Source organism: Ostrinia furnacalis, unplaced genomic scaffold (genome assembly GCF_004193835.3).
Source record: "Ostrinia furnacalis isolate ACB-3 unplaced genomic scaffold, ASM419383v2 OfSCF2791, whole genome shotgun sequence".
Lineage (NCBI taxonomy): Eukaryota > Metazoa > Arthropoda > Insecta > Lepidoptera > Crambidae > Ostrinia > Ostrinia furnacalis.
The window spans coordinates 235,609-248,366 of record NW_021133030.1 but is presented as its reverse complement, the minus strand read 5'-3'; the positions used below and the strand labels follow the sequence as shown (position 1 = coordinate 248,366).

The window sequence follows — 12,758 nt, the reverse complement described above, 5'->3', positions numbered from 1 at the left end:
CCCTAGGCAAGTAGCTGGGTATGACTTGACCCCCCCTAGTCAAGAAGATGGGTACGCCCATGGAGAGGTGGGAATAGCCTTACATACTATAATTAGCTGCCTGTTCTCCTCATACTGTGCCCCAGTGTTTGTCTTAGGGAGTAAGTTGCCAAGTCGCGGTTGCGGTTGTTGCGAACAAACATGATGTTGCGTACACAGCACTACCTTATTCCTGAATATTCATGACACTCTTATACTTTTACTTACAACTTTGCTTGAATAGTGCTGTTTTGTTACGTGGAATTTTTCTTTGAAGCTGTTGCGGTTGTGTGGTCTCGCATAAATGTAGTTTTTAAGTATGCTTCTTTTTTGCTCCAGTTTCCAAGCTTATAAGGACTTTTTGTTGGCTTTATGCTACGTGTGAGGTTTGCAGCTTGAGTTGCTGTATTTATATTGGTTTTAATCTACATTTTATACTTAACTAAATCCTCACACTTTCAGACCTTTTAACCTTTTCCCACGTTAAGCACCAATTGATGCCAAGTCAAAAGTCACTTCTCAAAATGCGTGTGGTATCTATCGTTGTTTTGGCAAAAAAAATTGCAAATAAAGTGGAAAATGAGCATGTAGGTAATTATGAAACTACATTAGTTGCAGAATATAATTGTATATTATGTAGTTTCATAATTACATGCACATTTTTGTGACACAAAATGTCTTGATGCAAAGTGAAGCAAAAATTTTGACAGCGTATATTGACTTGTATTGAGTTGCGGGAGGCGCACTTTGGTTTCCAAGTGCCCGTAGGAAAAGGGTTAAAGTAATGTAAAACTGTTATAAAATAGTTTTAATGATGTAGAATAATAATGAAAATGGGATATTTCATAATGGAACGAGAAGGTATTTCAGGAAGATACGAGTAGGTACCTAGTTAATCGTGAAGCCCTTGGAAGTGAATGAATTCAAGAACCGTCACGATGGCAGATTTGTAGACTAGACGTGGTCCACTTAGAGCACCCGCTTAAATAGCACCCGCACGAATTGCACCCGCACGAATTGCACCCGCACGAATTGCACCTGGCCTAGGACGTAGACGGTACTATTCTTAGGCGGTAAAACATACTTTAATGGATGTGAAAAAGAGTTGGGTAAGATGGTGTAAGTTGAGGGTGGTACCTTAGTTACCGCACCACGTCGTGGACATGAAAAGTTGAAGCTTAAGTTTTAGGGCACACACTCTGAAGCAGTCTTAACAAACAGAAACTTTCGTGGTTTTTTTGTTCAATAATTTGACTAGGCTATACTATTTCAAGAGTTATTTGTGAGTTTTACAAAATGATGGATAATATCCAACCGAATACTTTTATCCCCGAATTTCCGACGCCGCGTCATCCAAAACCCGGCTATAAAATATCAGGGGCTCGCTCCCATCGGATTTTGTATCGGCCGGCGCGGAACATCAAAAAGGTTTTACTTTAATGCATATGCCGATAAAAAATAGCATTACAAACAACAATAGGCACCGGAACATCATTCGATCCTCGATCCAATTAAGTATACAAGTCAATTGATGGCATGCACACAATAGATATATGAAGAAAGGGCGCCAAGTTGGGCGCATGCGTGGGCATCTCTTGCTGAACTGGCGGCCACGAGGAGTCAGTTCTCGCGAGTACGTCACACGGGCCCGACGTCGCTCCAACCGCGAAACACAACACGATCGCTATTAAAATCAGATTACCGCGAGTGCCAGTAGAGTTACCCCATTGGTGGACATGGATGTTGGAGCATTAGCGAGCTAGGGACGTGCAATGCGCGAAGAGCGGAATGCTCGCCCTCGGCGTGTTTTTTCTGACAGTGTTGGACTATTGTGTACCGTTCTACCATCATCAGTTCGCCGTTCACGTCCCCGGCGGGCCAGGGTCCGCCGACGAGATTGCCCATAAGCATGGCTTCATCAACCATGGACAGGTAAGTTTAGACCCCAATTTTGGGTCTTGTACAGTCTTCAGTAACATCTAATCTTTCTGTACTTACAAAAATAAAATTTTGCTAACTTCGTTAGTCAGGAAACTTCTTGATGAAGTTACGCATAATGAGATTCGTTGGAAGCAACATTAATTGCGTAGCTCTTATTATTTTTGTTGGCCGAAACTTGGCCTAATTTTTGTCGTTCCGATCTTTAGCAATTATTACGTCACTGAAGTGTTATTACACTACACATACAGCGTCTTAAAGGCTTAAAACATTATGTTCAAAGGAGCGAATTTTTGCCTATAGGAAATTGGCGCGCAGAGATTTTAACTCCCCGGAAATTAATCAGGGTAACATTGTGGGGGAGTATTTTAAAAGAAATCCCAACGAAAGTGCTGGGCTTATCGAGATTTTTAGCGGGGAAAAACGGTCTTGGGGACGTAAAATACTCAGTTTTAAGTGTTTCTGACGTTTATTGTGAACCTCCGGGCCGTTGTTGAACGTTCGCATAACTTACTCGTAACTTAATTATTACGCCTTAATGGATATTAATGAAAAGTTTTGGGGGGTTCTGAAATCTAATCGGGTTTGATGTCATAATAAAAATCAATCACAAAATATCAAATGTGCAGAAATGTATGACAAGTAAGAAATTCAGGAGTATCTTATGTATAAATGCGAAAACAATATTAAATTAGTTACCTAAACTCAAAAACTTTTTTGACGAATTTTTGTATGATGGGTAATTAGTATGATAGGTCAGATTAGATCTCGTACAACAGGACCTTCAGTCACGATACAAATAATGAAGAGACCTAGAGTTAATCCTTGAAATTGTGGTTTCAATGAGACTGAGAGGTTTCTTGTGATTTCAATGAGACCTTATGTTTCTTGTTGATTACTTTTATAAGATTAAGCCAGTGTCATTTTGTAAAGCCTGAGAAAATATATTTTACACCTAGGCCAATAGGTACATGAGACCCTGTTTTTCATGTATCTGTTTTCCCGTGATATGGAGTAGTACCAACCGGGCAACATGGAAAGCATTGGGGGAGGCCTATGTTCAGCAGTGGACGTCTTATGGCTGAGATGATGATGATGATGAGCTTTTAAGATTTTACTCATATGAAGACAAAATTTTGTCTAAGTACATTGAGTAGGTACTAGAGCTTAATTAATTTGTTTTCCGTGATATAAAGTTGATATTAATGTTACTCGAAGAACCACATTTCATCGAAATCCATTCAAACTTAGACCGACAAATCACAAAACATAAAAAATGCGAATGAATAATAACCGCAATCGAAAACACGATCGAAAACCTTTTTCGTGCTCTTGTAGATCGATAGATTTCGTGTGCGGAATTCGTAATAGGGTTTTAATGAAACGTATAATAAATTGTATATTATTAATTCTTCAAGTAACTCTAGAACGTTGGTAGAGACTAATAAAATGGAGAAATGTATTCTGTCTGCGATTCTATGTAAAATAGTTTATGTTTACATAGTTAGGTATCTTATTTAAACTAGACTTCGGTATGAGTTATTTTCACGTTTATTTACATGTTTATTTACTCCTGAAGTAAAGTTATCTTTCATTATGCAGAGTTTAAAAAATAAGTGCATTAAATAATAAAAACTTTAATTGGGTATTTACTGTAAGATCAATATAATATATTAAATATATCCTAAGTTTTCATAATTAGCGTATTTATAGACAGATAAATAGATAGAGAGAAAAAATGAAAAAAGGTTCCTACATAAATAAATTGTAAATAAATAAGTAGTAAACTTAACTAATCAATTTATTAAATTAACTTGATATAAAACTGTTCCAAATACCGTCTGTTCACAAATGAAGCTATAAGAACGGGAAAAACTAATTAATTGAGGAAATTATTAGCTACTTGTCTTCCGACCTCGTATTTCCTTATACGGTCAAATAGTGATGTCAGGATGACAGGCCGAAACAGGCCGAAACGGCCACTCGTATTGTTCGCTGTGAGCCGTATTGTATGGGGAAATCATGTTTTCGTGATATAGTGTTATTTAGTCAAATTAATTTGAGTGTAAATTCATTTAGAAAAATAGATGAAAAACAGACGAAAAATAAATTCTAATTTGGTTAATCTATATCTTCTATCTATATAGATAAAAATGAATTGATGTTCATTAGTCTGATTAAAACTCGAGAACGGCTGGGCCGATTGAGCTGATTTTGGTTTTAAAATGTTTGTCGTAGTCCAGGGTAGGTCTAAACGGTGAGCAAATACGCGCGCGATAATGTTTTTCTGTGACAGACAAAATTACACGCGGGCGAAGCCGCGGGCGGAAAGCTAGTAAGTAATAATAATTGTAAAATCGTGTTATTAATAAAAGAACGCTGAAATGTAATCTTTAGTTCGTTTATAAATATGAATAGCCATTCGTTTGTCTCGGTAAAACTCGAGAGTGGCTGAGCTGATTTAGCTGAATTTGGTTTTGAAATGTTAAATCGTAGCCTAGGCAAGGAAAACGCTGAAACGATGATACTGAATAAACATTTTTTCTTCTTCTTCTTCTTAAACATATGGAAGAGTAGTTTTAAAATTATTTTTCCATGTAATTATTATGACCGTATGAAGTTCGCCGGGTCAGCTACTTTTACTGAAATAATTTAAATCTGAATGTTTTTTCGCCATCTCTGGACATAGACTCCTTGTAGGTATAAGTAAATGATCTTATTTCATTTTTAGACTACTTATTGCTTAATGCAATGTCTTATTTTTAGTCGTTATGCTTACGTAACTAGATTTTTATTGAATTCACGATATTTTATTTCTTTAATGGGAAGAATGATTCTCCATCTGCTTTTGATAAATTACAGAAGACAATGGAAAAACACGCTTTTTTGAATATCGTAAAATCCAAGTCATTTTCATGATTGAGTCGGGAGCTCATTATGAGAAGGCGTAATTAACAAAAACCGGACGGACTTTCCTGGATCATTACGAAGAATTTTTGATAGGTCAGCTGAATTGAAGGCTGGTCGTGGGTTTTTCGTAATACTTCAGTTTTTATGCCTTCAATGTCACGGCCTTCATAGCCTGAATCAGTTGATATAGGTAAAAGGTAGCGGAAAATACGAGGAAACATCGGCTTTTTATAGATGACAAGAAAATAGGGTTTTGAAAATTTTTTATTGTATTTATTTTCATTACTAACATAGCCTCATCCTATACTTAAGTAACTATCGGCCGAATACTGAAACACTACTCAAATCTGTCACTCAGCTGACGGGCTCCTAAATTTAAGTGTCCTTCAATTTTAAATGGTATTCTCAAACGCCACTCAACGGATTTGAAGCCGTGATCAGCTAAGCAGCTCTCAAATGTTTACGTAATGGCAACATTTACCAAAAAAAGTATGTTTTCATTTACACAAATGATAACTTTACGTTTTTTATCCATTACACGCAGCATCGTTTGGTTATGTATTGTCTTTTATGGAAATATTACTCAATCAACTTAACATACAACAGTTTATTTTTAGTTTCTATTATACATAAATCTCGTTTTATCATATAAAAAAATTAATGCTTGCATTTTTATTTAATTAAAAAAATAATTTTATAGGTGATACTTTTTATTGTTGAAATCTATTAAGTGGCGATCGTGGACCGAAACGTAACCACAATTGACATTTATCATTGTTGACAGACAGAGCATCAAATTGACAAATCAACAACTCTTGGAAATGCTGCTATGCGATGTCCCCTTAATCCTCAGAAATAGGCATGTTTATGTAAAGCGATTTCATAGCAGCTATTTTGGTTGTTACTTCGTGCACTATACGATGCACAGTTGGCTGTTAGATGTGGAAGATATCACCTAGTACACGTTCATAACTTCCCGTTGCGTAGAACAGTAGGGTTATAATAAGTATTTGGTCCACTGGTTGTATGGCGTTTGGTGAGGGGTTTCAAAGAGCTTCCAAATTATGAATCCAGAAACAACACCGTTTCTTTAGAGACGCGGAACCTCGCTCGGAATTGCATGTCATTATAATAATATTGTTCAATAGCGTTCAGCCCTCAGGTTCAGCCTTATTGCGTTCCTGCGATTAGATCTAGGTATTTCCTCGAGGCTCGAAAGAAATGATAACGATGACACACATTATTTACCACTATTTAGGTCGATTTAGGTATAAGAATAGGATTTAAGATACCGCGCAAGCACTCTCAAATTTAACAGCTGCTTAAGACGATTTGACAGTTTTGTTTGAGTAATGCTTAGCGTTGAATGGCGTTTCAGTATGCGAAAATTCATTTGAGTGGCGTTTGAGTGCAACTTAATTTGAGAGGTGCTTAAAAATTGAGAACTGCTCAGATATTGTTTTGAGTAGGTATGCGAAATGTAAGTTTAGGAGCTGCTTAACTATTTGAGAAGCCGTCAAATATTTAAATGGCGTTTCAGTATTCGGCCGTATGTGACTGTCTCCATAATCTGTTAGAATATACAACCTTCTTATTGTTAGTCCATAAAAACAAAAATAAAACTAGTTTTTTAAATTTTACTGGCTTGGATATGGAATTGAAGTCTTGAAGGATGGACTCATGAATTGTGATAGCTTATAGGCACTATACATATTTTTAGCAAGATAAACATGATTCCTTGGCTTAAGCCGTTCTCCCAATGAATCAAACACCAATGGCGGTTCAAAGTCTAAAAATAATTGTTGTGACTTTAGTCTTACTACTAATTTACAATAGTAATTAATAATCACCACTATTCCGAATCGATCAGGTATAGCAAGGCAGCCATTTGCAACGCGGGACATGTCTCATGTTATCCGCCAACACGAGGTATTAATTAGCGACAATATGTTAACTGGCTGGATTACTATACCGCTTTGTTACTATCTGGTGGTGCAGCGACAGCACATCATGTGTACATTTCTATTAAAAGTACCTTAATGAAAAAGGGCTACTATAAAGTCGATGATTATTTAAAAGATAAAAATGTTTGGGATACGTTACTGCCTAGCTCGCATAAATATTTATAACTTTGTACATTTTTTAATTAAAGCATGTAAACCTTTGAAAAAGAGGCTGACAATAGTGACTGAGTTTCTTGCGCTGCTTCTTCTCAGCAATGGCCCATTTATTGTCCTGAAGCAGTGGTAGGGTTAATACTGGGACGTGTAAAAGTGCTTTTTTAAGCCTATTTACAGAAATAAATGAGTTTTAATGAGTTTTATTCCAATAACCAACCCTCTCCTAAGACCCCGCGTACAAAATTTTGCAGAAAATAAAATACCTTTGTCAGTCACAGCTTTGTAATAATGTTGTAGTACTAACGGCCCACTGTGCAATTTTTTGTACATATTCTTTAAAGTTTTCTATTGTTTTTCAAATCTTCCCGCGACTAGCTTTACTCAAAATTACTTGATTACTCTATATTGCCTATGGCACCAATGCCGCCAGCCAAAAAAAGGTAAAAACTGTCAAAACCAGCTGTGACGAACGAGGAAATATGACGTTTTGCATGCCGCGGCCTCATGCTAGAAGAAAGTCTCTGGATCTGACAGCAATAAATTAATTTGTGCATAATTTTGTACAGTGGTTTTTGACGACTACCGTGTTATTTTAAGTCTGGGTCTTAGGACGCTATAAGAACCACACAAGGTACCTTTGATAATTTCCATTCAATAAGGTCTTCCATTTGAGTAGTTTTCGAGCTTTTATCGGTTCTTGATAAGTTTTAGACAGATGACCTATTACAGTTATTGCACTAAAAATAAAGGTAGCTGGTTACCGGTGACTTCAAATGTTGAAGGATAGAGTCGGAATCAAGACTAAATCAAATCAAGACTAAATCTAATCAAGACCATGACTAAAAGTTGAAAGGACATCATCCACGTTTCATATATTTTTGGTCCAAAATCAAAAGTGCCGGCCAACAAAAAAAAGTGCTGTATTCTGACAGAATACGTCTGCCTTAGCATTTGTTACTATGGCACCAAAGCCGTAGCTCCACTGTGCGTCGAGTATTTGAGATCTAAAAGTCATCGACTATTCATACATTTTTTGTTCAAAATCAAAAGTGTCGGCCAATAAAAAAGAAAGTGCTGTATTCTGACAGAATACGTCCGCCTTAGCATTTGTTACTATGACACCAAAGCTGTAGCACCACTGTGCGTCGTAGTATTTGAGATCAAAGTCAGTCGTTTCATATATTTTTAGAACTCAAATACCACGATGCACAGTGGTGCTACAGCTTTGGTGCCATAGTAACAAATGCTAAGGCGGACGTATTCTATCAGAATACAGCACTTTTATTTTTTGGCCGGCACTTTTGATTTTGGACCAAAATGAATGATGTCCTTTATCGGAGAGATAAGTTTATAATCCTACTAATATTACCCTACTAATATTATCCTACTAATCCTACTAATATTATAAATGCGAGAGTTTGGATGTCTGGATGTTTGTTACTCTTTCACGTAAAAACCACAGAACGGATTTTGATGAAACTTTACAGGACCTACCTATTATTGTTTATAAGCCAGAATAACATAAGTATATGCTATAATTTAGGACGATATATGACAAACTAAATTTCACGCGGGTAAAGCCGCGGGCAAAAGCTAGTAAACAATAAATGATTGTAAGTGGTGCTATATACGCTAATCGTGTAGGTCATAATTTGTAAAATAAGATAGTATAAATACGTACTAAGTATACGATAACAAACACTAAAAAGTATATAATTGTTACCTAAAATTGCTAACTAAATTCAGGGAGGTATAGCAATTACATCTAATCGGCTTTGTAATTTGTTAGTAACTAACGTTCAAATTAGCTTTACACAGTATTTAGTTCCATGTTATTTTTATGTAAATAACGATACAAAAGTTGGATTTTACATCGACAAAAAGATTTTTTTGCAGAAAAAGGGAAAGAATATTTTACCGGAAAAGCAATTTAATTTGACATTACATCCAAACAAACTTCCAAGGTTCATCCGTGACAAACATAAATGAATACCGATCTTTTTTCTTTGTAACATTTTTACCCTGTTCGATAAATTGAGGAGTTACCGGTTACTGTTACTATATTTATTGCATACATAAACCATATCAGTAGTATTTATAGCCGCTATATTGTTTCCTTTCTGTATTTTTCCATGTCATAAATATTTTCCCTCACATTGTAGGTAATTTCTTGTAAACATTTTTCCCAATCCATTGTTTACTTAAATTATAAATGTGACTGAAATTATACAGGCTGTCCTAAAAAATTGTGTCAAGCGGAAGCGCAGAGGTAGATCTTCACTAGGGCTACCCGAATCACCGCGAATGACTTTTTTAGTTTACATTCCTGATGGCTGTAAATACTTCTAAATCAGCGAGGCCTAGTAGGTATTAATAAGAATTAAAAAAAAACTCAGGCTTGTACCTTAACTATTCGCGCCATAGTGACCAAAAAAGTGTCTAAGCATTGAAATTTAAAACAATCATAACTCGAAAACTATCTGAAATCATGGAACATACACGGGGATGATTTGGGTAACCCTAGTGATGCTCTACCTCTGGGCTTCGGCTTGGCACTACTTTTTGGGACACCCTGTATATTACGCCTGTCTGACACGTTTTCAGGCCTAAGCCGAATAAGCCAATTCTGATTAATTTTGGTATAGAGATGGATGTAGCCTAGGTCCTGCTAGGCCCAATGTTTATTTAATAGAAAAACCTCTTCAAAATTAATAAAATTTCGGTACACAGATTTGTGACCTTTTTACGGTTTTGTCAGGTACGATGTTTTAAAGAAAATTATCATTTATTTTTAAATTACATGAAAGTATTTCATCTAATAAAATAAGAAGCTGACAAATGTGATTGAGTTTCTTCCGCCACTTCTTCTCAGCACCAGCCAATATGTTGTCCTGAAGTGATGGTAGGGCAAACTATACTAGGGTCGTGTTTAGAAAAGTGCTGTGTAAAGAGCCTACATACTAATAGATTAATTTGAATTTACTGAGTATAAGAAAATTCACCAAAATTAATGTAGTGATTCAGGTGAAAAAAACTATACGCATTAGTCTTCCAGTGTATTTTTTCTTCCGGGCCCACTTTCAACGTTAAACCTTGTAAGCGGTACAGGCCATTTGCAATATTTTTGTGTTTGGACACTCATATGAAAATGTGAAAAAAAAAAAAAAAAAAAAAAAAAAAAAAAAAGATTTTTGGGTCGCCCACATACAAAAATGTTGCAAATGACCTTCACTTATAACCCCTTACAAGATTATGCTCTAATTCCAAGTGACCCTGTATAACGGAGTGTTCAAAACATCAGAAGTGGCACACAAACATCACCTTATATTATCTCCATCTACAAATATTTCCCGGTCAATCTCGCAGAAAACTTGTCCCATATAAAAATACTGCCGCATAAACGTGGGGCAAGTTTTACCTGGTTTTAGTTGATCATCAAAGAAGCTAACTATAAAGATAAAGTGGAATATTTGCGGTGGCACCACGAACTTAGTTTTAGATAGGTGGGAAGGTGGGAAAATCGTAGGGGTGCCAGCCATCGAACGGGGTTAGGGTAACTGGCTGTGAAAATTTACGTACGCGTGGCCTTACTATCGGGTTAGCCGGATATACTGTTAGTAACCGGATGACGGGGTGAAATCTGATTTTTAGGTGAACTTTAGTAAGTTTTATACCTAGATGCTGCGTATGATTTATGATTATAGTGATGTGGATAATGCAGTTAAATCTTTTTTGATGAGGAAGATGGATTTTGAAGGTAATAAAAAAGTGAATCCAAAAAATATAGTACTAGTCCTCACTCGACTCAAACAGGTTGCTAATTTTCTATATTATCATTAGTGTGATGGTAGGTACTTATTATATTGCGCAAATGGATATTGAAAAACATAAAAATTTTATAAGATTTGTACTTAAATATCAATTATGTTCACATTTTGAATCACCAGGCCACTACGACATTGGATTTTCACGAGTCACATATTTCACGTTTTAACGAATACAGATTTTTATTTAATATTCAACCATCATTGATATATACAGTCTATTAACGGACAGGTCAATCATTTCCAAAAGAGTAATGGTAGCCAGGTAGGGAATGCAGTAACGGGAATGCACGGGAAAGAGAAAAATGGGATCACAGTGCGGTCATTTTTCATCTGCCTCGTAGAGCAGGCTAAAAATAAAAATACTCCGCTCTGTTCGAATGAAAATCATAAAAAGAAGACACCGTTGTAGTTTATTTTAACAATTAGTATAAAAATAGTACATATAAACTATTGAGGTTTTCTCTATATGACGAAATTAGCTAAGTATTTATTTACCCTAAAGTAAAAAAGAAATAACATTGAAGAAATATAAGTTTAGAAAAAAGATATTTCATTCAAGAGCTTTCCATTCAGGTCCCAAATAATATAAAACCACACTTTTAAGTCTTGAAATATTTCTATGTATAGTATTACTAGAAATATCGTCTAATATTGAGAAACCTACCGACATGTTTTGAAATTTCGTATTCGTGGAAATCGTTTGCCAATGAACCGCGACCTTTCATTATATTGGATTACATCGTTTTTTGAGGATCCACGTTACTAAAAGGTAGTTACTCCAGCCAGACTAGATTATTTTCCATCGAACAATGTAAACAAAATTAAAATGTTATAAGCCGAAATCGGACGGCCCTAATATTATTACCAAACTTTTCTTTTTCGAGCTAATGTAAAAAATTACGAGGCAAACCACGACAGCACATGAAGCTACCTATATTTATTAATTTTTTTTTGCAATATCAAACTGTCTACTTATCATGCGTAACATGTCGAATCTATTTTCATCCAACTCCGAGACGCAACAAAAATGTCTAATGACAAAATAAATTTTGACACCCAACTCGTCTAGTCAACTTAGGGAGTGTAGGCTAAATCCTTCCTTGTGCCTCTGGTTAATAGAAGAAGCTTGTCCTCCTTTAGTAGACTAAATGACTGGTGATGATGATGATGATCATCATTTTGAAAATATTATTGCAGTATAGGTACAGTGGACTAAACACATCAAACCATATAATTTTGTAGCAAAATAGCACAAATTACAACGGCATAAGATGTTGCTTGATGTGCGTTGTCTGTACTTTACCATTATAAATGTAGTACCCATATTATGTAGTAGGTATTAGTGTGTTACACCTATTAGTGTCCCCCTCGGGACAAAGTTGACCTTCACTGGTTGTTTTTTATTGGCGATCAAGCTGTAGATCCTGGCTGGGATAAGGCCCTTTTAGTGTCTACTAAGACTATCTTAAGTATTAGTTTTCCCTGTACCGGTTCAGGGCATCCCTACAGGGCGTGACCTGTACTCCAGTATAAATAACTCCGGATAGCCGGATTACTTGCACAAACTTGCGCGATGACGATTTATTCGCAACCGGACAGCGTGCCCACAATTTGTTGGGGATTTTGTTGAGATTTGTCCGGTAATTCGACAGTTTGTTAGCCGTAATTTAGTAATGCAATAAGGAAGGCTTTAGCTCGAGGTATAAATATTTAAATAAACTAGAATTGTAAGTTTACTTTGTAAACAGATCTTAGAGTACTGAGGTGGATCTAAAAACCTTCTTAGTAACTCTACACACCACCCGGCGGCATGATGTTGGTGGCTTTATTTCAAAAGAATGTCGATGAACTTGTACTTTCTATAACTTTTGACATGACATGTCGGCAGGTCCGCGGGTTAGGTGTGTATCTAAACTGCATTAAGTAAGATATTATGCATTCTATT

General features: G+C 36.0%; 1 protein-coding gene across 1 annotated transcript in view; it reads left to right on the top strand.

The window, feature by feature from the left end:
• The first annotated feature begins 1,670 nt into the window (after positions 1-1,670).
• The window catches only part of LOC114356341 (furin-like protease 2), a 43,966-nt gene continuing 32,878 nt past the window's right edge, over positions 1,671-12,758 (top strand). Inside the window, exon 1 of the mRNA XM_028309449.1 lies at positions 1,671-1,950. Coding sequence (XP_028165250.1) covers positions 1,807-1,950 — 144 coding nt within the window. The 5' untranslated portion in view covers positions 1,671-1,806. The remainder of the gene's footprint in view (positions 1,951-12,758) is intronic.